Below are 26561 nucleotides of genomic sequence, written 5' to 3'. Positions count from 1 at the left end.
ACATCTATACAACCCCATATGAAACATCCATACAGACCAGCAAACACAACTGCAGATCTGAGGACGGAGGTAGCACCTTGTCACCTTGTTGTTTGTGACTCTCCTCTCCTCTCCTCTGTGGGAGGCGAGTAGAGTGTAATGTTCAGATGAGAAACAGTTAACTGGCCAGTGAGGAGCTGAGAAATAATGTAGAAAAAGCTTCACCCATAGCCAATTGGAGTCTTTCTAGAGCCTTTCACTGGGTTAGTTGCAGGACTGGTTACATCTTCTACAGATGAAGAAGCACAGAACCAAATATTCCCATTGAGCCTCTACTACTAGGTTAACATCCCCAGCTCTCCATTGGCCAGTCCTTGAGGTAGCTTATAGGCCTGCCATGTAAACAAAGACCACTAAAGATTTGAGATGCATTTAATAAGGAGGAAAGAGCATTCTTCCTCTCATCAGAAAACATACTCTCAGTGTATAAAAATTATCTGAAAAGCATCAACAAAAGTAGGGAGAAATTCACCTTCCAGATGTCTGACTGCCACAGCTGTCTCTAATCCCAAACTGGTTAGAACTAGATTTGCCAGCCCAGCAACAGTTTTCAACCCTTGCTCATCTCTGTCCCTTTGCACCATTTTGTGAGTGGACAGAGGGTGGTGCTCGGGGAGCAAACAGAGCAGCTGTCATGCTTTACAGGCGGCCGGCACAGCCAGGGCCAGACACTGTAAATGTTTACAGACCCTCAGGGTCACTCAGGGCCAGCGAGGCACGTTAAACACTGTCTGTTCAGCCCTGTTGCCACGACTGCACAATCAGCACAGCTAAACAGCCCCCCACACAATGAGTAGCCAAACAGCATGGCAATCCAAGGTCTAAGTGCAGAGCGAACAAAACTGTTTAGAATTCCTTAGAGTAGCGAGGGTGCACAGTGACAAACAACAGAAACCGGAAAGTCTATTTTCTTCACTTATTCACAGTCAGGGTTAACTACCCTTTTCCATCATTCACCATGGCCGATAGATTAAAAACAAATGACAGATACACATCTCTCTTGTTCTTTGGCTTTAGATGAGCTGAACTCCTGACCTCTGTCGCTCCTTGTCACTTCGTTAACTTACATTTCCGTCCAAGGGCTTGCGGTGGCTCCAGGGTCTTGCTGGTACACACCGGGTGCTGGGGTGGAGGGTTTTGCCTCCTCTGCAGACAGGCAAGCATGGCAAGGTGGGCACAGTACTACAGGCGGGGGAGTTCTGCGGCCAATCTGGAGCAGAAAAGGAACAAAGAGAAAAAGAGAAAAATACGAATGCTGAGTGAGTTTAGCAGGATGATTCGAGGTCAGAGCTCCATGGCTGTGTCCGGTAAGCCGGCAGGAGCTGGCTTTGGGCTAGATGGGCTCGATTTCTCACCCAGGATTTAATTGAGAAAGCATGCCCACAGCTGGCTGCTTCTCAGAGCTCTGTGAGCTGAATGATAAACACACACCTGCACTGGGGCAGCACGGTTGACATGGGTTCAGCGCGCAGTCCAGGCTAGTCACTCTGCAGCTTTACACAGCACATCCACACCAGCCATTCAACCGCATCTCCTGTCTATGAACCCATCCTCAAAACAAACACACAGGCACACATAGAACATAGCAATACTCAGGCACATTCCTTCTAGGGCAATGTGTATGTTGTGATTGATGGCGTTATCTATGGACAGCAAGAAAATGGTAATGCTGAGAAAACAGCAGTCTGTCTGCTACAACTTAACATGCAACAGCTCTGGGGGACTGTCAGGAAAGGCCTGGGGGACTCAGCAGTGTCTGAATGTATGTGTAGCTGTGTGTTGAACCGTATGGTTGTGTGTGTGTGTGAGCAAATGCAATGGGTTGGGAGGGGGAGACTGCCAACCGTACATCAGGGCTAGTGACGGCACTAATCAATCTCCCTCTAGGCCATAAATCTCCAGCTCTGCACTCCCCCTTTTCCCCACAGCCACCTTCACTCAGGAACAGGGAGGCAGTTGCTGCTAGTTTCCTCTCAAAAAGCCCATCACAGCCCCAGTGGAAATGCACAGCTCCCTTACTAAGAACCCCCAACTATTGAGTAGTATGGAGAGTATCATTCGTCAGCAACATACCAATGTCACAGAGCACAATGATGACTGATTACAAAGCCTTCTACTTGGATTATGTGCCAGATGAGAACTGCTAAAGCAAAACCATTTAGGTCCAGAAAGTGTTTTTATATGATAAGGATCAAGATTCACTTCTCTATTGTTCACTTAACGGATATTGTTTGGTTTCCAGGAAACATGTGCTCTTGCTGTACTGTGAATAACACTGCAGAAACCCACTCTCACCCAAAAAGCAAGACTGTCTGTATAAAGCATTGCGGCTTTAATCTTAGCTCTGCATGCGTTTGAGTCTCTTGTCCAAAATGCATCGATATGAAACACTATCGTTTCCATCTGGGCCGGTCTCCTCCCATATTAAAACAAAGAACAGAGGCAAATATTTCATCTGTGCTGTCAGCGCCAGCATCTCCTGCCATGATGCGTGGCAGATTATTGAAAAATGATTTCTCCTGCGTTTGTCATAGGCTTGTCCCGTTATTTATTTTCTCAGTGAATTACTAAATGAACATTTAGTCACCTGCCATTAGTCCTTTACTTCATTTTATGGATTATCATTTTAATATGAAAGAAAGCAATTACAATGACTACAAGATAAATTTATGTCAGTTCATAAAACACCAGCTCCTGTTCTCACTCATTTAAGGATTAAAGCAAAATACAAATCAGCAGTAAAAATTATTAAACCACTAATAGCATTCAATCACATCAACCTTTACAAATAATAAAATGTTCCACAATCTAAAAGCAAAAATCAGGAAAAATTGCATTTATATTTATATTATTATCTTTATGTACAGTTGAGTAGAATGTTAAGTGCTGAAAATACAGAAACAAATAAGTCACATCCATTTAAGATGTTAGTCATTTTAATTTTTCAGGTTGTGCTAAATCATCTGACCTTTAACAACAAACCTTCTAAAACATTAATGTAACACATTATTCCCCCATATGAGGACTGTCCTGCAAAAAACAAGTCCATATGTCATTTGTGCCAGCGAGATATTACAACCAACAATAATGTGTTATAGCTCGGTGCTATGACACGAGCAAAGGAGGATGTTCAGTGACATATAGAGGCACAAAGTCCATGTTAGAGGATTCAGTGGTGGGTGGATGGGTCAGAAAACACCAGACTGTCCCACAAAGGGCTTGCACTCAATTCCTATGTAAAATGTTTTTTTAATCCAGGACCACTCAAAAATAAAACACGTTTTGATAAAACATTGTTCACACTACATTAAATTTGGCCTAACACCCAGAGGATCATATAACGCACTTAACTCTCTAAGTCAAATGTGTATTTTTAAACCCTGTGAAAGGCAGCACAAAACAACACTTTTAGCACAAACCTGACAATGTGAAAATGGTGTTCACAAAAATGCTTTTCCTAATAAATGAGAGTCAAATCTCTGCTCAGAATTTCTTGTTAATTCTCTCCCTCTTGCTCTCGCACACAGACACTCTTACACACAAATGCACACGCTGCAGATGGAGGAGAGGGGCCACTCTATTTTTCGCCAGGTGCTTGAGCAAAAAAGGTCGCTTGCAGTGCCATTTCCTCTCACACACAGGCAGGCCTGGCCCAAACACACTGGCACTTTGAGCTTATTACTGGCTATTCACATAATCCTTTCTCTGTGTCCTCTCTGTAAGGATACTAATTTCACAACAAGCTCATCCTCACAGCCCATTTGGTAAAAGACAGTGGTTGAGAGAGAGGAAAGGGACACATGGTGTAGATTGAGACTAAAAGCCAGTCTTAACAGGGGATACCTCCACAGTTTTCCCCTCTCTGAAATGAAAGACAATAATGTAACTACACTCCATTTTTCTCCATTTGCTGCTCACCAAATGTATTCTGAAGCATTATACTTTGCTGAAAGAGACTCGCTTTTTTTCAATTCAATTTCAAGAACCAATTTTCTCCTATTATTGCCTTTAAGAGCGCAGCAGAAGAAGCAAGTCTTTGGCTTGTTTGTCATGTCTCCCTTTCCCCTCATCTCTTCCTATTAGGTTATTGTAGATTAGCAGATGTCTATCAGTGGCAGGAAATGATCTCCAAACCCACGACCCATCAGTCAGCTACCCTAAAACAGCCTGTCATGTCCAGGTCAGTCTCTGTGAAGGCACTGGAGAATCTGTGTGAGCACTCGCACCCAATACACTGCTCAGAAAAACCCACCTGCACTTCACTCACTCCTATTACACCAGTGTACAGATATCTAAAAAGCCAGGATGTCTATCGGCTCTTTCAGTGTTCTGCTAACACTGCTGCAGGGTTTGCAATGGGGGCGGAAGATCAGTCCCATGAGATGAGGGAATAAGCCGGAATCAAGAGGCAGTGGGCTTGGCAGAGCCCTATTTCTTAGTTAAAAGGTTCTTAAACTGCAGAGGAGATCAGAGGAGATGGCTTCCCGCGCCCAAAGCTGTCTGTCCAGATAAGCATCCTGCCAAGTTCGCAGTGTAACAGGGTGGTCATGGGTGAATAAACGGAATGTGTGTGTGCATGTGTTTGGAGCTACACATGTTACAGGTGAAAGAAAGAGCGAGGCAGCTAAAACTCTGGCTGGATACCAAACCTGATGTTTTTTGGTACAGGCTGAAATGTGTCTTGAGTTTCATAAACCATGAAGCACCAAAACATGGCATTAAATATCTGCTCTGACTCATATTCTTGTTTGCTCATTGCTTGATCAGATGGTGTCTGATTTAAAAGTAAATGTTGCCGATTTTACACTAGTTAATACTTACTAAGTTCTCAGAGGAACATTTGTGAACTTCGTCTACTTTTGTCAAATGAATATTGGGTTTCGTTAAAAAAAAACAAACAAGCATCCTTTGAATTGTATTGTTACTAGAGAAATCTATACCTCATGATGTTCAGTGCCAGTCTTCAGTATTACTGTAGGACGTTATGTGCCCTATATGTAGCAAAGCTAAAGGCTAAGATGGGAAAATAAGGTAGATGAGCATTTAGCATGTTCTGAGGTCACCTCCCATTAAAACCTGCAATTGATTTTCATGTTTTTATTATCTGTTATCACACCCTTTTGATAATCTTATCCAAGGATTTTAGTGTCCTAACCATTTGACATAACCATGGTGTTTACAACAGCACTGTGATTGTAAGAATTTTAAAATGTGAGCATTAGATGGAAAATAACATCTCATAGATGTAATCTAAAGTTTAGCAGAATGTCCAGTCGACATTTGTCTGATCATAGGGGTGTTGCAAACATGCAATACTTTTTAAAATAAGGGATTAAAAAGTAATGATTTTGGTATTGATACTGAAACTGTTGTAACAGCATTAATACCAAGACATTTTAAACAATTCATAACACTAGCTAATATTATTCCTAAGTGATTTTTATAGAAAACCAATCATTAGGGTACTATAGAGGTTTGATTATCTTAATTAATGTGTCTCCAGTGAATCTTCCCTCCCAATGTAGGACCAGCCGAGGTCCAGGAGCCTGGCAGACAGCCTCCACAATGAGTGGGGGCGGGGCTTTAGCCTAATTGAATGGTGACCCTGCCATCTCACTGTGGGACGCCCCATGCAATGCTTTTAACAAGCTGCTGTGTCTCCCCTCTTAATAAGCCCAAACAAGTTAATCCAATCGACACACTCAAACCTTTTCTTTTTCTTTAACAAGGCACTGCCTCTACCCCCTTAATCCTTGGCTCCCCCTTCTCTGTCACCATACCGTCACATGAATGGAGGGAGAGTGAAAGGCTCCATTAGGAAGGACTGGCGGTAAACCCCTTCGGCTTGGCACTTTCCACACATCCATGCTAAATCATTCGCACTCATACTGTATATTCAAAACACACACACACACACACACACACACACACACACACACACACACTAATAGTCACATGTGTCTAATATAAAACTGGTCTATTTGGACATGGCACACAATGAGAGGGTTATGTTCACTGACCCTGATCCACACACACACAAACACACCACCAACAAAACAAAACACAAACAAAAATTCTGAAGGGACGTTTGCCGACAGGCACACACTCTGGGACATAAAAAAGGCATTGTTAGTAAACCCTCCCAGCTCCACAAACAAGAGCCACTGATTCCCTAACAATACAAGCCCCTGGATGCACTCACACACTAGCACTGCACAACCTCACACCAACACAATAAATAACCTGCACAACAAAAGGCCATTGTATGTAAAAGCTTACAGTTTAGGTGTTATTGCCATGATATACAGCACTGAAATAATATATCTGCAGCTATGTCTTATATATACGATCAAGCATGTCACTGTTATACAGACTTGTATGCTGTGCAGTCATATTTACAAAAGGTTTCTGTGCAGATGAAGGGCATCTTGGCAAAAACACTCAGCTGTTAGCTTTCCATATTCCAGTCAGCTTCAATAGCTTCACCCACGGGATGAAGGGTGAGGAATGTCTGGCAGTCCAATAGCAGCGAGTCGTCTGTCATTTCTAATCAAAACACGCCTGCCTAGACTGATGTCAACCCTGTAATAGCAATGAGGACTAATTGACTTCACAGCCAACTGCTGCATCTTTGTGCTGGGCTAGGTTTCATTAATGGTAAATAACGGCTCACAAAGCAGTGAGTCGTTATGGCTATGTGGCAAGAGAGCAATGTAAAGAGCAGCAGATGTCCAGCAAATATAAAATTTAGACTCGTACAGAGGTAGTTCTAAGTCTGAAGCTGCAAACCAAATTCAGGTCAGGTGGAGGATGTGTTACAAATACTGGAAAGAGGAATGTTAAAGGCCTGATGAATAATTGAAGGTATTATAATGAATTAAACCGTATATTTTTCAGCCACTGCCTAATCTACATTGTGTTGGTAAAATTTAGAGGGGTTGGAGAAGTCCTGTCAGGTAGTGCTTAGTGCTGCAAATTATTTAGTGTGGAAGGTCTACCAATCAAAGAGTTTTCTTAAACAGTAGTATAAAGGTAGTTAAGGTAAACTGGACCCTCGGGTATGTTTACAATCTGTCAGTTCTGGTCAAAGAGAACAGTCCCACTCACTGGTTCTAGTATTTGCACCTGGGATTCTTACAATATTGTGCCTCCTTGTATTATTTTGGAATAAAAAAAAAAACATAGCAAGTTTGTTCTTCTACTACTATGGCCACAGAAGCTAGTGAGGAAAACAACACACGTCCACTGCAGTCTTAGGAAACAACCACAGTCACCACTTCTATGAGTATAACATGTACAGTTTCTGGTGGGATTTACCAAAGCATCACTCATGTAAGTCTCTATATGTGGCTCTTTTTATACCTACACGAAAGGTGAAGTGTGAACAGGGGCTACAGTAAACACTGATCAGCCTGACCTTGGCAGCAGTTAATCACATGTGAAATTTGCATACAAATACCTTAATGAGTTACGTGGCAGTGCAAAGAAAATGCAAGAAATGTACCATATAGCAAAATGATATGTTTTTTTGTCGCCTTTTCTAGATCTAATTCAGAGGTCACAATAATAATTGTGCAGAGTTATATTTAAAAATAGCTGTAGCAAAGCTACACTAAAGTAAACACTGTACAACTGTGTGTGCACAGTGTGGCAACCAAAATAAATAGTTCCACTATATACTTTTTTGTTCACATTTTCTTTGGTTTATCAACAAAAAATGAAAATTGAGCAAAAAAGCAATGACATATACAGGTTCAAGCACAGCTTCAAAAGTCAAGATTGAAAAGAATTCCTAATTTTGTTATAAAAACGTTGCATATTCTGTACAGCAATCACCATGAAACCTACGTCTGTGCTCCCTTAAGTTTAATCATCTCGTTTCTAGTACAGGACAGCCAAGTTGCTCTTACAACATGATTAAGTATCTGTGCTGATACAGGCACAGGACTTTGAGCAACGAGAACGTGGCTTGAGACTGTCAGACAAACCACAGGGGAAACACATCCTCTTCCCCTCTTATTGCCTCAACCTTTGTTGTATTGTTTTGCGTGGTAGCAGCATCAGTTGTCTTCTAATATGACTTTCACCCAGAAACACATACTGAACAGATGTGAACGGTAGATGTGAAGTTATGTTGATCACAGCTACACAAGCACATTAAAAACTAATTCTTTTTAAGATTTGTGCCGCAGATACAACCTCGCCAGGCAGGACTTCCGCACATAAATCATGAACACTCCACAGTTACTTCAGCTAAATGTGAAAAATTAGCTGAGCTCTCTTGGTTTTCATGCTCAGATTTAAATTTTCTCAGTAAACCTCATTACACACCATTTGTAAAGCATTGTTGATGTTGCAAAATTTCTTATGCCAATGTGACACGATCCTTTATTGTCCCAGACAGGTCCATTCACAGCTTAACACAACAACAATAAAACAAGGCGTCTTTTTTTCCCTCTACCCATCCAGCGGTGGCTCGCTTGAATATTCAAACAGTGTTCGTTGTCTTTTTTTGTTTTGTTCATTGTTTGTTGTGCTGTCATTCCTCAGCTTGGCTCCTGAACTTCAAAGAAAGGCTTATGTCAATTTATGATGAAATGGAGTGAGCAAGCGAGGGAAAAGAGGGAGACGAGGAGAAAACCTTCACGCAAAATGGCCTTGCCTCAAAATGTATGCTTATTAATGGGTGTTCAATAAATCAATGGAGTATAATTAAATTCAAGCGATGGGATTTCTTCTCTCACTTGCCAAAGCCTGACTGAAAACACTGCTCTCTGCAGGGCCTAAGGTGACCCCAATTCCCATGGTCCAAAGGACAACTCCGCCATCTCTTACCAGAGGGTGTCACAGATCCAGTGGTCAGTCATGCATAACATTTGTGTGCTGCGAAGCCCACGAGGCAATCAAATAGTGCACCGCTGAAATGTTGACACTGATCTCATTTGATATATTTGAAGTGTGACAAAGCCAGTTTTGCTCTCCTGGATATTAAGGACTATAAAAGAGAGGATGACGCAACAGCTCAAACTAAGCTAGCTAGAAAACAACCAGGAATTTTTCTCTGCATATGTTCAGTGAAACTCAGCAGGCTTTCCTTTTCCCCCGTAATGTGTGCTATCCAGCTGTTGTCATCCTGCTCCCTCTTGAATCGGGCCCTGACCGTGCCAGCAGAGGAAATCCGATTGGACAGAGTGGGAGGTGAGGCTGTGCTTGGTAATCACCTGCTGGCTAAAGGCACAGATGGCACAAACACCAGCAAGATGTTGGTGCAGCAGCAATTCAAGATGTCTTTCTGACAGGCCAACAGACGAGCACAGAAACCTGAGAAACCCGAAGCGAGCTGAGGAATTACTGCATGCAGATTTGATGCAGAAACTTGGCAACCTGGCAGCCGCTGAGCTACCTGAAGTGCAAAGAGCATCAGTCTCTTGTTTTCACATGCAAGGTCTCAGTATCACTTCTCAGTGATTGGGGAAAGTGAAATAGTGGGTCCACTGTAATAATTTAAAATAGCAGATGCTTTCCTTGACAAAAGCCAGCTGATTAGGGCTCCTGTTATCAGTAAGTCTGACCAGCCACAGAGAGGCCCGAGGTCATCACAGAGATATGAGCATACATGCAGGCTGATTAGCTCTTCCTTCTCAATGATTTTTGATACATTTCATTGCTCCTGTGATTTATTTGGTAGACCAAAGACTTGCTTTCTATTTCAGGTTTCAGAACTACACTTCAAGGAGAACACGGCTGGTGTGCACCTGTTAAGATTTATTCTTGAGCTGCAGTGACTAAGTCTTCTGACACACCCCTAGACAGTCCATTTAAGTTTCCAGCAGGATTAACAGAAGATACACGCTGATATATTTGACTATAACACTTTGAGTGAACTGTCACTGAAATCAGGTGCTGTTAGCTTTTCTCTCTGAGCTCTAGATGAAGGAAGTTGGACTAAGTCATTTAGTTTATAGATGTTGCCAGCAGAGAACTTTATGGTAGTCAAGGCTCCCAAACACATCAAACATATCAGAGTAAAAATGCCCTGGAGACATTCCTCTTCCTGAAGACTCCCTAGCAGATGAGCTCCTTCTGCTCTGTGTGTTTCTGCTCAGTGCTTTGGTTCGTCCTTCACAAGAGACAGGTAACACTGCCAAGACCCAGTAATTAGTGCAGATGGAGACTGTAATACTCCCTCCCCCTCCCTGCAGAAATGCCAAGGGACGTAAACTATAAATTCCTGCATATTAATGCAATTTAAAAACCACTCCAGACACGGTGCTGGGGGCCAGTGATAAAAAGGTGAAAGGTAGAGTACCTGGCACATGGTTACTGATGTGACATCAGTCCTGCCTCAGCAACTTTCTAACCCGACACTCCCCATCACACACACATACGCCAAAATAACTTGATAATCCATCTCCTTTTCAGAAAATGCCCTCCAAATCCTCACCATAGGTCTTACAACCAAGTCCCCATCAATAATTAAATGGTAATCTAAAAACCCATTCTAGTTGGGTCATCTTTCTGCACCATTGTCCCTGCTGCTCTTCTTCCTCCAACTATTTTTTTCCCTCTTTCTCTAAGATCTAGTTAGAGATTCCATTAGCATGAGAAAGCAGGATGGTAATTGTCTTCACCCTACTGAGTGATCCCTGGGTAGAGGATTAGGCAGAGAGAAAGCCCTGTTTCAACTCAGAGCACCAATGCTGCCCACAGCCACCCACTCCAGATTAGATTAGAGTGCAGCGGGATGAAACTGACTGGTAACTTCAAGCAACATTAAATATAAAGCGTGGACAGGAGGTTCAAACCAATAAGCTTTTGATCACCTTTCACCCCCAGCTGTGACTCCCTTGTTTTCTTTTTTCTTGCTTCTTTTTGGAATTTTTCCTTTGAATCTACTAATATCCTTTCCTGGTGGAAATAAGGACTGGGGGAAGGCAGCTTACATTTTCTCTCTCTCTCTCTCTCTGATCTACTGATCTACACTGAGTATTTAGAGCTGAATCTCCCTAAATCATCCCCCCAGGCCACCCTGTCCGTCACTAATCTGCCCACTACCGCCCACTCATAAGGAGGTGTCACATTTCTGGCACTCCTCCCGAGGATAAGCTCTTCAAACACCAGAGCTTCTCCTCTTGACCTTTCCACGGAGATGATCGATTAAGCCCACTGGATTTATTCCATAAACAGGCAACTATTATATAAAAAAGGCAAGGAATTTACCTCTGAGGCAGAACTTAAAATCCATATAAGCTTCATCATGGTTCCATTTTAAATTGGCTTTTTCAATCCAATTCGTGCAGCACATTAATAACCACAGAGTCTTTTCAGAAGCTGTTTTCATATCTGAATCACTGCAGTTGTCTACCTGTAATTACTGAAGCAAATCACAATGACAACAGAGTGAAATTCAAATGCTATCTGTACTCTATAAAACCTGTGATGCAGAAAAACTGTTTAGCTCACTCACCTGCCTGAGTACGATAAAGCCCAGCACAAAATGGCTAAAAAGTGCAAATATGATTTCTTTGGTATAAAACAGCACATGTACTGTGGAAAGTCAGACAGACTACTTTTCATCTGTCCAGGAAGCTCTGAGGGGTAAACCAAGGAGTAGTGAGGCCAGTAAAAGGACTGCTTCTCACTTGCTGCATGAGCCATTAAGTTACAACACTGCAGGCTTCCTGTTTTCATGCTTGAACACCTTCTACATTCTTTGAGCAAGGGCAAGACTAAACAATCTCAAGTGAAACATCAGGGAGCAGAAACCCATGAAGACAAAGTGTTCTGCAGTGACAGAATATTTAAATCACAACCAATCATGTCTCTTTGAATCCATTCGTGAAAGTTTAAAAGGAAATCTAAAACTGTTTCATTTTGCCAGAAAATGAGGAAATCTCCCTCTGAGGAGTCCAACCAGACTCCTGTTTGTGACCAGCGAGCTCTGCTTCAGCTCTGACGGACTCCTACTCTATGGTAATCATATCCTATTTGAATAATGAGGCAATACCACCACTCCTGCTGCCCATTCCCCCTGCATCCCCGACTGGAGTCTTTGATAGACACTAATTCTAGCTCCATCTATAAAGCTCCTCTCATGCATTTTTAATAGAATCTATTACTTTAGGATTAAATTATAGAAGACTGTCCTCCTTAAATTTTTAATAGTTTGCATAATTGGTATTAGGGCCTGAATGCAAACCATAAAAACCCAGTTTGTACAGGACTGAGCTGTGGAACGAGCCAGACAAACCACACAGCACCTATGCACAAAGATGACACACATGGAATGACACTATTGAAGACAACCATACATCTGTATATACTTACACACAAACACACACACACACACACACACACACACACACACACGCGCGAAAGAAGACATCATATAGCTGTGCTTACACACAAACACACACACACACACACACACACACACACACACACACGTGCAAGGCAAGCCATTATAGCTTTGGGTTCATTGCCCTGGAGAATAAGGTGGTGTGAGCTGAGCACTGTGAATGAAGGGGACAATAAAGTCAGGGACCGTGAGAACTGCTTTTGACTGCTGAGCTCCTGAAGTGGTCTGAGGCAGGAGGAGTCACCTGATGGAAGCAGGAGGCATAAAGCAGGTGTCCAAAGACACCTGCGACCACAACACTCACTGGGGCAAACAGCAAAAAGTACTTAGCAGCTTTACATCCTCCCTTTGTTCCCACAGTCACTGATAACTGTGTCCAGTCAGCCAAAATGAAAATGTATTTTCCCTCTCTGTTCCTGGTTCCAGGCAGATCAGCCACGAGTTAAATGTCATCTACGCTCTCACACTTACTGCATCTCCAGCTCAGCTCTTTCCAGTAACAGACAGAGCATACAGGAGAGCAAACGTGCCTGAGACATCTCCTCTAAACTAGAGCCCCCTTAGAAATCAATGCACATCACCATCCCCCAAATTAGCACCGCAGGGACACCCCCTCACCGCCTCCGCTTGCTGGCGGCAGCTCTTTGGCATATCTCTACCAGGGAAAATATTTCACACTGTATGAATTATTAAGTGCGGGGCCAGTGCTAAGCAGTGTGGAGATAGACCAGTTATTCACAGCTCTATTGGGATGGATATGTCGGAAACCGGGGCTGCTCTCCTATCAGATCATTTGTCACCAACGATAGTCGATTTACAATGAGAGAATTTTTCAATTTATTCATTCTGCTGTCAGTGCAGTTTTCTACCTCCACTCATTCCACTCAACAGCCCCCTCCTCCTTTAAGTCTGTCTCATCCAGTGAGGGGGCTCCACGCCTGCACCAGCCGCCTGCCTCTCTGTCTGATATTGTTGCTCACGTTGTCTTTCTTCAGACTGAAGAGAAAAGTGGAGGTGAAACACGTGCACAAGACATGAGGAGAGTGATCCTACTACTTTAATCACCTTAACTGAGGTAAAGGTATGTCAGGGACATCACGTGGCAGCTGAGGGGTTCGGGCACCTGTAGTAAAGCTATGGCTGACTGTAGCTCTGTGATAAAGGATGCGAACAGGAAACGGGGGGATGAGGATGCTTGGTCGTGCCTCTTCAGGACTAAGCTCCTGGCAAGAGTAGGACCCCCCCCATTAGATACAAACAAAAGAAATAGAGCTGAATTAAACTGCAGCTGATTTATTTAGACTGTCAAAAGCAAGTTAAGGCATGGGAAAGGGAAAAGACATGATAAATTAGCACAACTACTTGGACCTGTATTCAAATAAAAGAATGCATTTCCAAAAACATCCCAGAGGGCAGGATTCTGCTTATTTTCACTTAAGAGGAAATGCCAAATAACAACTCCCACACAGACAGGCAGAGGACCTCAGCACAAATGTTTGGCAGATTGCAATTTGAACATTAATTACTGAAGGTGAACCAGCTGTCAAAACAGCCACAGATTTCGTTTTTGTTCACAAATACCCTCTGTTAAAGAGGACAAACCACAAAACAGACAAACTTCAAAAGCCCAAAGCTGCATTACAACAATTCCAAGGGACAGGAACTCAAAGTCACAAGAGACTAAACATAGACAATGTCTTTTTTCTAATCTGAATATACTGTAAAAGAAAAATGGAAAATGGTAACGTCAGCTTTGCTGGTCTAAATGCTAAATGAGAACAGTTTGACCTGTAAAGCAGCTCCAGAGTGTTCCTCTATCTGTGATGTCCTTTGAAAGCCTAATGCAAACAGGTTTCACTGAATAGGCCTTGATGTGAAAGGCAGAGATGTTAGATAAATGTCCTCACAGCAAAGGCCTCTGCCCTCTTCCTGATGATGCATTCTTTTACTTAAATACCTGCTCCCCCTTTACACATATTCATGCACACATGCACGCACACATGCAGCAATGCAGTGCCAACAATGCCACTGAGGGCAGCATTTGTTTGGGGACAAGGTGACCCTGTTGCCTAGGGGCCTGTGAACAGGCACAATGAAGGCCTCTCATTCTGCACACACCCAGCTGGCTGTGTTGGGCTGATGACGGGTGGAGGGGACAGCAGAGAAAGGTGGGGTGTGAGAGGCATCACAACACCCTGCTACTGCAGTTTAAAATCCCTATTCAGGAAGCCCCCTGAGATAGCTCCTTTCACACCCTGCACAGACGGAACAAAATCCCCGCTTGTAACCCAGAGTCACGCAGTCAACAGATGGAGCAGCTATTGAGTGAAGGATTGCGCCGCCATAGGCGACTCCCCATCCATCCCCACTGGAAACAATGGGGCAGCAGGTCAAGAGTGCTGTTTTCCAGGGGGGAGGGGTCAGGGAGGAGGAGCGTGCTTCAACACAGTCAAGCTATGCAAGCACTTTGAAAGTGGAAGAACTGAGAGAATCTTCATCGGATGACGGGTGGAGAGGAAGAGGCTTGTGGCTGCATGTGAGGGGCTCAGTCTGCTTGTTGGGGTTCAGACTCAGGTGGAGGGGCCTTGTGTGTAAATCTGGAAACGCAATTTTTGTGTTTAGCCTGCAAACAAGAACAAAAACACATCCCTGGGCATATACATGTGCAAGTTCAGAGGAAACACAGACTTGCAGTTCAACACACATTTCAAGGACTGTCTGTTACAGACACTTGGTTCTCTTTGTGCAGAAAAAAACAAACAAACACGTAAAGCACAAAGAACTTCATTGTTGACAAAAAGAACTGCAGTGAGGATATTTACATAGAAAGAGAGAAAACCTTTACCACTACAATACTGCTGTAGTGCCCTGAGGACAGTTTTCCATAAAATACTGAAGTGGATACCTTTAAAACTAACGTCAAACATTACACAAATAGGCTACAAGTCACTGCAGTTAAAAAACAAATTCATAGCTTCGAGGATTCCTAGTTATTCAAACTCTCAATATTCTCCCAGCAGCTTCATGTAAGATTACAGAGAAGAGCTAGACTTAAGGCTTTATATATGTCACATATAATACTAATGTTCCACTTAGTCTTTATTAATGGATTGATTTCCTGTGAGTCACAGAGGATGTATAGCTACAAGTTTAAATGCTTGTGTGTGTGCGCATGCACTGGAGCGTAATCACACAGATGATCACAAAGCAGTTGTAGCTCCCTGTAGGGGAAAGTATATCCATTTCCACTGACCAGCAGGCTTGCTATCATGTGGCTCTGACCTGGGACTCAATTAGTCATCTAGGTTGTCCTGCCTCACTGGGTTTCCATGACCAGAGAAGAGACAGGGCCCTGAGGAAGGTATACAATGATCCCATAACTTCAATCTTTATATGGCGTAAACATTCCTACTGCTGAGAGGCCAGATACTGCCGCCACATGTTCCTCAGCCTTTAAAGGTTTGGTTTATGGGGCTATTTTGCACAGGAAGGCACTCATTACAAAGTAGAAGGTGTCAGGAGCATTGCAGCAATTCTCCATTAACAATCACTTGACAAGAAAGTACAGAGACTTAAAAAAAGACTTCCTACCACTTAGGAAATGTTCAAAAATCACACCTAATTAAACACAAAAGCCTATAGCCCATGAAATCAGAGTGCAGAAAGCCTTTTCACCACAGAAGTAAGATAGGGTTTTTCTGGGTTGTAAGAAACATACGTTTGGGAAAGAACATTTCTTTCATTCACATTTGTGTCTCCTTCATACAAATTGTCAGCTAAGTATAGAGGGACAAAGGGTTGAGCTGTTATTCTCTAGGTCCCACAACAATACAGCAGTGGCTTGCCATTTCAGAATATGCCGCTGTTATGCTGTTTGAGCCCAGAATTGGAAAAAAAAAAATAAAGCCTATTCCAACCATGGTGAAAGAGATCAATAAGTGCATAGAAAAAGAAAATGGCCATAAACACAGAGGCTTTTATTCAGAGTGCCACGATGCAGATGAAAGCACAGAATGCACCTGGAGAGCAAAGCTGAGAGCGGCAGAAGACAAGAGAGCCCACAGAGTTATCAGGTGGGGCCAGAGAGCGCTGGCTATATTCAGACCTCAGCACCATCTATCTCCACAGCAGCTATTAGATTTCTAATATTGTTGGTTTTAAGGAGGCTCGGCTTTCCTGCCACAATGAGACAGCTTCAGCCCCGGTTGCCCCCTTTTCCCTCTCATTGTGGTCTCACAAGGTCCTCTCGGCTTTCTGCAAACAATACTGATGGGCTGTGGCCCTTATTTAAAAGATTAATAGGATGCTGTCTCGGCAGAAGCAATCAGTGAGGTTTCTGTGACAGCAAAAAATGTGTGAAAACAAGGCAAAGAGGAGAGACCATTGTCACGGTTACCAACTGGCTGCTGCAGCTCAATTGGGATAGCTCTGGCTTTTAAGCCCAGCTGTCAATCACAGCAGCAAGCATCAATGGGGTAAATTTGAATGATAAAACGATAAGTCATGTGCAGGCGATTTCCCTGACATCAGGACAGGGGGTGTCTCAGTGTAACTCACGAAGGGTGGTGAGATTTCACTGCAGCCATATGGAATTTGGTTTTGCAAGTTGCTGGCTTCACCCCTCAATCATGACAGAATGTGTAATCACCAAATGTCTTCCTCTCAATCCCTGTTACAATTGGCAGCACAGTGCTGTCACTAGAGATGCAGGAACAAAATGGAAAGCTGACTAAAAGACAAGCTTTAAGTGACACTTAATTTGAGATACCCAGGCATTCTCTCAGCTCCAGTAAACAGGATCCATCAAACTTCACCCAGAGCCTGTATGAGTCTGCAGCTGTCTGGAGGGAGAGGCACAGTATGCCTGAGAGGCCCTTAGTTATCAAGAGGACTGATGAAGAAATCAAATCTTTTAATGGCTCCTAAAACATCAAAGAAGAGTGATAGGAAAGATTAGGAACCTTTCAAAGTGTTAATTTTCTTCTGATCCGTGTCTACAGCAACATTCAAAGCATTTCCTCCCTTAAAAGACAAACCCAGCAAAAAAAAAAAAAAAAAAGCATGACAGAAGTTAATGGCAGCCTCAGAGAAGACGACAGTGAGGTAGTGAAGAAGTAAGAACAACACTGAACAGCTGCTTTCTCCCTTCTTCCCTTTGCTCATCCCATAAGAGAGTCCCATGTGATCTCCCTGAGCCTAGCTTGTGGCTGACAGAAGGGACCGCAACTCTGTACATGCCCCCACCCCCGCTTCACTGTCACTCCGCTGCTAAGAGGAAAGGTTTTGGGGGGGGGCAACATCAGGGAGGGACTCTACCAGTGGGTTCTCGTCAGTTCCAGGCCATTGCACCTTGCTCACTGGGATTTTGTTTACGAACACACACACACACACACACATAAATACATGCAGAGGCAGTTATTATACATTAATGTGGTTTGTTTTCTTGGCCGTATAGTCACATTTTGTTTTGTATGAACTGGTGTGATGATATGTTTGTGAAAAAAAATAAACAAAAAAAGTTTGACGCCTCCCAGAGCGTGTTTAAGTAGAGCAGATAACGTTCAATCAAAACCCAGTGATATGGTTCATGTGGTCAGTGGTAATGCGCTGCCAAAAGCCCTGACACACTTCCACAGTCTTTGGGGATGTGCAGAGAACGCCAGGCTGCCCTTGTGCGTTCAGTCTCTCTACAGATGTTGCCTTGGAGAGCGGCTGACTGGCTGGCTGCAGTGTGACAGCTGGACAGCTGTTCCTATAGACACAGCCACAGAAGCATGCCACGAAGATGGGGGTGGGGGATAGTGCTGTATGTTTAGTTTATCTGTATGAGGTTCCCAGGACATGCAGAGCTGTCACTTTTAGCAATGATGCATGAGCCTGGATAAAAAGAGAGGCACTGAAGAGGATGTGGAGAGAGAGCACAGATGGGTAAATATTAAACACAAGTGACATTATTTAAAAAAGCTCTAATAACAAAACTGTAATTTGCCTATCCAAAATTGAAGTTGAATGCAACAACAACTGGCTACACTGACATAAGTCAAAGCATTTAATTTGCTCCATGAGGTCAGTGTGAACAGCTGTGACTTTTCATCATTATAAACAAGTAAAAGTTTAATATGAACTTCACAAGGAATTTCAAATACATTTTGTACTTCTTAAAACAGGAAGAAAAAAAATGTAGGGGAGAATAATTGGCTGAGCATTAAAGTGACTCTGGACTTTGTGCCAACATCAGTGAATGCCGGTGATAAGAGGCAATTTAAATTGGGGTCATGTTCATATATGATACCTTTATCCTGTCACTTAAAAACACAGTTACCTAAAATAATAGAGACCTGCGGGAGAACTGTGCTGATTAAAGACTAAAGATTAACATCCTGACTGAGGCTTGAAAAAAAAAAACAGTTGCAAAAACTCAGCAGTATAAAATGTTGTCACCTGCTGAATAAACACACTGCGAATCATGAGTTTAACAGCTTGGACTGATGCCAGTCACCTCTGCCAAATCTCTCATTTTTCCTAAGCAGGCTGGGGTATTCATTATGCCACAAAAGGTCAGCAATTTGTTCAACTCAATAAAAATGTTAATAAAACTAAGAGCTCACAAGAAGAAGCACTCACAGCCTCTGGTTGCCCATCAAAACATGAATGCATGTACGCTTGTGTGACTGCATCGAGTACATTGTTGCTACTGTAGCATTAAGCAGGTCAAAGGCTGCACAGCAGCCGATATCTAGAAAGAAATATAGCTTTGACCTAGTCATAATCCTGGTCAAACTCCACCAACTGCTCAGCTCAAATCAGTTATGAACACATGCTGACTGACACACGCACACACACAGTTCTGCAACCTACAATAACTGGGAGTTGATGAGCACCCCCACAACAAAATCTTCAATTCCAGCTTGTGCCATCAACCCACTCTGCTAAATAAATGAAAAGACCCATTAGGCAGATTTCAAAGGCTGGCAGTGGGCTTATAATTATATATGAAATATTTTAGAGGAAAAAAGTGATTACTCTGGATGCAAGGCTGGAAGTGGGTGGGGGTGCGTTATTGCTAAGCAACCAGTCATTATCCTCCAGAGTGGAGTGAGGTGACCGGCCATCCGTCTAACTCCGGTGGCTCGCCTGGCTCCTGTGCTTCCCCCCCTTCCTCTGCCACTCTGTCTCCCTCTTCCTCACTCTCTCACCCTCTCTCTCTGCCGACTCCCCGTCCGAATACAAACAGAGATAAAGAACGCTGCAATCGCTCTTGACACACAAATAGGTTAACACAATAAAGCCGGCTTTGCCTGGCTCACTCGAGGGAGGAAAGCAATTCCAGCAGCAGGCAGGAGGTAATAAAACAGGGCTAGGAGTGAGTGTGTGTGTGTGTGTGTGTGTGTGTGTGTGTGTCCATACATGTCCTCATGTCAGTGTTCCTATGTTTTGTACGGGAGCTGAGGCAGGCACACAGACAACTCTCGGGCCTCAGGGCCTAATATCCCACAGATTTTCAAGCCCTTTCTTGACACAAATAACACTGGAGAAAATGACAGAAATTCCAGGCCACTCCTTCATTTAGATTAAGGAAATGGTGGCTTTATATTAAAGAATATAGCTGGCCTGCACTAGCCATATAGAAAAATATAAATGTTTCCCTATGGGTCATATGCCAGCTCTCCGTCTTGGTTAAAATTCAACAAGTATATTGAATGGGTTGTATCTATGCAAGCCTCAGCTTACTCTCCATGATGCAGCTGCCAGTCCGGGCAATAAATGATAAAAATCTCCAGAGTTTTATTAAATCGTGTTGCATTCACACTGAACTCAGGAAAATGGTGAGGTGGCTTCTGCAATTACAATCCAAACCAGACAACATTGTTTTCTCCAGTCAGTGGAAATTTCATTACCTTGCAGCAACTGCCTTAGAATTGGGTAATAGCCTCTTTTTGTCACAGACACAAACCGTCTGTGGGAGGTGTGACAACCCGTAAGTGTTATCCATTTGCAACAATATGCATCTAGCTAGTCACAGTCTGGATGCTGGTCAGCATAATGTGCGCTGTTATTCAGTGATATGGAGGAACTAAATGAAGAAAATAGCAGTCAATAGCTAATTCCTGTATCGACTGTAGTGCAATCAAACACATTGAACCATAATACTTCAATGCAGCTGACTTATCTCTCCTCAGGCTATTATAGACAGATGACGTAGGTCACACATGGCCCCATCTCTCACATGTCAATAAATAGAAAGAGGGCAGCAGCAGCAGTATGATTTCCTGTGAAAGGGCTGAACTCAGAAGAAAGCTCAGTTAATGGTTCTGGAAACGTTTCACACATTTTGGTTAGCCACGTGTAAGTGTCCATCAGTCCCCCTGCTTCTACCCACTGTTCCTTCAACCAGGTAATCAAACAGCAGAGATGTAAAGTGGTGGACAGTGTCAACAGGGAATAAATTACCAAGGCATGAAGAGAAAGCATCTTATCTGTCTGATGTATTTCCTGCTTCTGCAGAAAGCTACAAAGCCCGAGGGAAAGCAGTCAACCAAATGCAGGGATATGAAGATTAGGACGATGTGCAGTTCCTTGTTCCATTAAAGTTTGATCTTCCTCAATAGCCGAGGAGAATCAGATATCTTCCATTCAAGATTAAAGTACACCAGCATAGAGGGAGAGATTAATCAGAGGCCTGCATGAGATAAAAACAGCATTGCTTCTGGCATGGAAAACAGTGGCAATAAAGAGTTCAGCTGATAATGTGAAACATGGTGAGGCACAATAGCAATCAAACAGCACGTATGGGCCTACAAAACAAAGCTGCGATACACTGGTTGAAGATGTACAGCAGGGTCTGCTCTGATAGCAACCAAGGCCTTCATTTTATTACTGGTTAAGGTTGAGGAGGGCACACTGAGGATTTTCCCATGTTGCTCACTGTCGCCAAGCTCACATTCCTTCTCCTCCTTCTCTCCTTGAGATCAATGGCGCTGGGGTGATTTCACAGCAGCCTGCACTGTCACCCAGAACAAATCAATGTGACCATGAGGAAGGCAAGAGCGGCATTGTTTTTAAAGAGAGCAAATTCATTGTTGGGGAGCTTGTCAGATTTGCTTTATTCTCTTTGTTCCCCCAAGAACACTTTGGAAGGAGCATGCCTCCTCTTACATTTCTGGCTGGGTTATGAAGCAAACCATAAACTTCACAGAACTCAGGGTTGCCATGTCTGTGTGTTCATTAACCAACATATAAACTGCACAATTTCTGCTGACTATTTCACATGCACAAGAGTGTTTTCAAACAAAAAAAATGACCCAACCTAAGGCTCTAACCTTTCCAAATTAAAGGCGGCAGATTAACCTCAAGGCCTGGCGGGACGTGACTTCCATTCAACCTGACAGAGGGTGAGAAGGGAGGAGAGGGGGGAGGTCAGAGGATCATGGCTGTCCATCACACACTAAGTGGCTGCAGATAACCCAGATGAAGAGCTGCCAGTGTCTGACCTCACAGCGGATCGGATCATGTGAGCAGAGCAGTGGTCAGTTAAACCTTTTACTGCAGCCAAAATAACAGGAAATCATTGATGGCGTAACAAGCAAAGAATCACACAGCGTCTCACTAATGTACACCGCTCATTAGAAACACTGCAGGGGTGCATGTACGCAATCTCCTGCCTGTGGTCTATTTTTGTGTAGCTACTCCCCATCAAACGTACTTAAACTCTTGCTTATATAATCAAGAAGCCTGCACTGTATTAAAATTAAAACAATTCCGACCACATTTCAGTCAATTTAAAGCTGATTTTTGTATTTATTTGTGTGATACCAACTCACTCATTCATCATTGGTCTTTATGAAAAGAGATCAAAAGTCCCATGAGTCTGTTCCTTTGCACGGTCAGTTTCATGGGAAATGCTTTTTTTAGTCATATTGTACATGGTTAATAAAATTTCGAAACATCAGAACCAACTGTTTGACCCTGAACAGTTTATAAGAGTTTGTGTTTAAGCATTTGACCCTGACATTGTGGAAACATCAATAGACTGGGGAGAAAATAGGAGGTGGTCATTTGACTTTGTCAGATAAAAAAAAACAATCCATCTGTGTTAAAACAAATATGATGGGCAGTTTGAGGTTTTGTAGCAGCTAAGTATACTGTACAACAAAGCACCAAAGTCGAGCATAAACACCAAATACACAGAGAACCATTCCTGTTAACCCTGTCTATACAGTGGGTGTCAAATACCATCAACACCCTCATCTCTGCTAGAAATGAACATCACTATCACTTTATTCATTCACTCTGACTGGCTGAAGGGTGTGTTTGTTTCTCTACAATCATTTGTGTGCGATTTGTTGTTTTATGTTGCTCTCTTCATGCACTGTTGCCACATCCCAACCACTGATGTACAAGACAAATCTCACAGCAAGGACAACAGAGCCCATATTAAATCATGTAACATGGCAAGGTAAAAGAAAGGGCACATCTCTTGTCTGCACATGAAAAGTGTTACAACAAGGACAGTTAGAGACTTTTCCAGGTATGAAATACTTTGATCAGGTACGTAATGAGCTGCTGTTGTCAACATGGCTTTGAGAGAAATGTCCATGTTCCATAAAGTGTTCGATGATACTTCCAAGTAAGAAGCTTTGTGCTTTTCTAGGATATCAGCTATTCTAGTCATCTTTACTTTGACAGAAGAAAAAAGAGTTTGTTAGGATTACTTACATCTACAGTGCATCAGTCTATAACCAGATTCTGTCGACAGTAAATCTGTTTTAAAGATGCGATTTCATTTGTGTGAATAAAAAGCAGCACTTTCAGTAATGAAGTCCACACAAGCATGAACATGCAGACTTTGACACTTCAGGGGTGGGAAGATGTTTACTAAAACACTCACACACACACACACATCTGTATATACTAGCTTAGTCATTTTAAGTGCCAAAATGAGTTTGGCTGCCTCTGGGTAGGTGTTGAGACAATCAAGCCATGCAGGGATTAAAAAAGATTAATACACAGCGCAGGAAATTAAACTTCAGTGACTTTAACGATATTCATGAGTGAGGCTCCCTTATTCACTTCAGGCAGGCACTTTAATAAGCAAAGAATACAGTAAGGAATGAAAACGCCATCAATCAATCACACTGATGTGCAATTTAAAGTGCAAATTGATCAAATGCCAGGCTTCTCAGTGTATTACTTTTGTTATTTCGATGCTTAAAATACGTTCCACGGTTGGCAGCACAACCGAGAACAGTAGATCAGATTTTACTTTGGTGATGTAGGTGTTCTCGCTGTATTTTCATCACTGCTGCTGTGATCAGCATTTAGGGAACACTGTGACACAAGTTTCAGCTCTAAAGGGTGTTAGTACTTTTGGCGATTAGTTGGGAGCAACAGGAAACACGGTGAAATCGAGAGGAAAGAAATGTGAGTGAAGTGTTGAGCCTGCAGCAGGACAATTGAAGGCCCATTGTTACAGAAAGAAAAAGATCAAACAGCAAGGCAGAAAATAAAGAGGGAGAACAAGAGCTACAAACTCCAAAAGGTAATTCAGTGACCTAGATTTTAAAGCTTTTCTGTCTTTCCATTCTACCCTGCCTTGTCCAACCATCATGTTGAGTTAAGGCGAGCATTATGCTGGGAAGACTATTTGTTTAGGTGAGGAGCAGCCGCAGAGCTAATATGAGCACAATTTGCTCAGCAGGTCATAGGCGCAGGGTGGAGGAAGTAAATGAGGCAGTTCTGCCCCCTCGGGTGCAGCCCCTGCCTCATACATCACTGGATGTTTTATTCAATACAGCCAGGAAGGCTCTATGGCAGGTGCCCTGACTGTGGGGGCGCCTGCCCTGCTTTAGGGGCCCATAATACATTCAGCGAGCTGGCAGTCTGTGGGGCTGCTGGAGAGAGAGAATGACTGGAGCCAGTGAGGAAGATAAATTTTGAGGATGCTTGTAGTTTAATGATAAAACATACTGTGTGCAGCTTTTTCACTGCACAGTCAGCATAATCTGCGGGCTCATTTATGTGCACTGTGAGCGATGAAGCTAAATATTGCAAAGCAACCTCAGCAACCCATGAAGCTCAAAGTTCACAACAGTCCAAACTTTATGAGCCAGCATTCAGATTCAAATGACATACGACCTTCAGTTGCATTCATAACTATATTCAAATCTTTTCGATTTAAATTCGAGGCTCAGGCTGCGGACGACAAATTTGCTTAACAATTCCCAAGGCAATGACAAATTGCCTCCAGATCTCATTGCAGCACCGAGCATCATCCATGTCGCCGAGCACAAAGTGAAAAGTTTTTACAGTGCTGCGCACACATCTCCATATATTATGCGAGTTGCTTGATAAAAGCCTGTCACAATATGCTTTCACACTACAAAAAGAGACTCTATATCATTAACACTCCAGGCTGACAAATCGCTAATTGCACAAGACATTGTAGTCACCCTCCCCACAAGGGGTGACACACGGGGGCGTAGAGATGAAAAATTCGCACCTTTTGCTCAGAGCCGTAACTCTTCTAGTGCCACATACTGTACTCCTGCCTGTGGTGAATGCGGTGCAGTTCCCTCGACAATACACTTAATTGCCACCCATACTTGAAAAGACCAATATTACACATCAAAGCAGTTCCTAAAGCAATTCGGGAGCGGCTCTCTAACAAGTCGATTTTTTACATTTCCTTTATTGTGGGTCACGCATGGAAACAAAGGGTTTAAATATGAGGCATCATTATGTGAGCAGCATCCTGGGAAAAAGGGGGCTTTTTACAAACATTCATTATTTTCTGTTGTTCCTCTATTTACCATTCCAAAAGAACTCTGGGAGGCTCTGACAGCAACTTCGTTAATGGTTACATGGATGACCCGAAGCATTCAAAATCTACAAGACTCAGAGAAAGAAATTTGTCATAAAGTATATTTACCATAAATTGCTCCGTAGTGCAGACTAGAACTCCATGCAGATTGTAGCATTCACTGAGCAATCTGCCTCATACTTCTGTGCTCCAAATTAAAAAGGATTCATTCCGTTCTCCAAAATCCAGCAGCCGCTTTGTCGATGTCAAACGTTGATTAAGTTTATCCTTCTCTCCAGACTGTATGCAAATATGCCGGTAACCCTGCGAATTAGATTCCACACTCTAGCCTCTAGCATACAAACTTAATAAGCTTTGCTTTTTTTCTCGACTCGGCTGCCAATTTCTGTCGAAGGCAAAAGCGCAGGTCGGCAATACTGCGCACCAAGTGCGCTTCGGGTTTTCACCGTTTAGCCTCCGGAACAAAGTAAAGGGTCCTGGTTGCTTTTCTTTTCGCTTGTAGATATTGCCAAATAATCAAAGTGTTAATCGAAAGACTGGATGGGAGATGTGCTACGCAGTATTCCGAAATCCTCCGCTGTTGCGCATGGGTTTAAAGTGGTCCGCCTGCTCTCTGCGACCTAATGTGGAATGTATCATGCAAATTGGATAGTAATTTTATCTAGGCAACAGGCCTATTGTGTCAAGGTACCCTGGAAAAAAACCAAGGCTGGGTCAAAGCAACTGCCTGAAATATCCTAAACTGCTGCGATAGGATGTACAAAAACCAGTGATAATAAAAAAATCCCGGTGATCAGACTCTGCTCCGTCCGTCACTTTCCCTGTGGTGTCGGCAGCCGCTCTACAATGTCTTGCCCCGCGATTCAGGCTCAGATTTCCAGATGAGGCTGTGGAGTATTCTCGATAGCAAAGCTCCAAGATGCTCTCTTTGGTGTATTAACCAAATATGAAATGGTTAAGCCTGAATAAAGAGCTAGCTGCTTCGGGCAGCTCCGGGATGCGGTCCTGCCCTTGCGCCGAGCTGCCGAGACTGACAATAACCCGGAACGCTGCAGACTGTCAGGCTGCACAGACCGCCCACCGACCAATCACTGCTCTGGAGGAATAGAAACATTCCCACGGGTTGGCCAATCATCGGTAATTGAGGACTGTTACCATAGTGATGATCGGCGTCCAAGCGTCTAAAACCACGTTGTTTATTCGCGGAAAAAAAGAAAAAACCCCATCTGATATAAATTGCTGTGGCAGAATGAAGATTGAGGTCTTTAGCTATAAAGCACGCCAGGCTTTTTTCAGTTAAAGGTTAAAGGCACCATCTCTCCACCGACCTGGGCAGAGAAGTGC

General features: G+C 43.1%; 1 protein-coding gene across 3 annotated transcripts in view; it reads right to left on the bottom strand.

Moving 5' to 3' along the window:
• fam222aa (family with sequence similarity 222 member Aa) overlaps positions 1-26267 on the bottom strand; it is a 47322-nt gene extending 21055 nt beyond the window's left edge. Inside the window, exons 1-3 of one of the 3 annotated variants that reach the window (XM_020594482.1) lie at positions 25326-26267; positions 1471-1590; positions 1107-1249 (exon numbers count right to left, since the gene is read on the bottom strand). In XM_020594482.1, the coding sequence (XP_020450138.1) occupies positions 1107-1203 (97 nt within the window). In that variant the 5' untranslated portion in view covers positions 1204-1249; positions 1471-1590; positions 25326-26267. Of the gene's footprint in view, positions 1-1106; positions 1250-1470; positions 1591-2112; positions 2133-25325 lie in introns of those variants that run through there. The other 2 variants (XM_020594481.1, XM_020594483.1) reach the window with 2 other exon arrangements.
• Positions 26268-26561: the final 294 nt, after the last annotated feature.

This window comes from Monopterus albus, unplaced genomic scaffold, assembly GCF_001952655.1.
Source record: "Monopterus albus unplaced genomic scaffold, M_albus_1.0 scaffold23.1, whole genome shotgun sequence".
NCBI lineage: Eukaryota > Metazoa > Chordata > Actinopteri > Synbranchiformes > Synbranchidae > Monopterus > Monopterus albus.
This window is presented reverse-complemented; position numbering and strand designations above follow the sequence as displayed.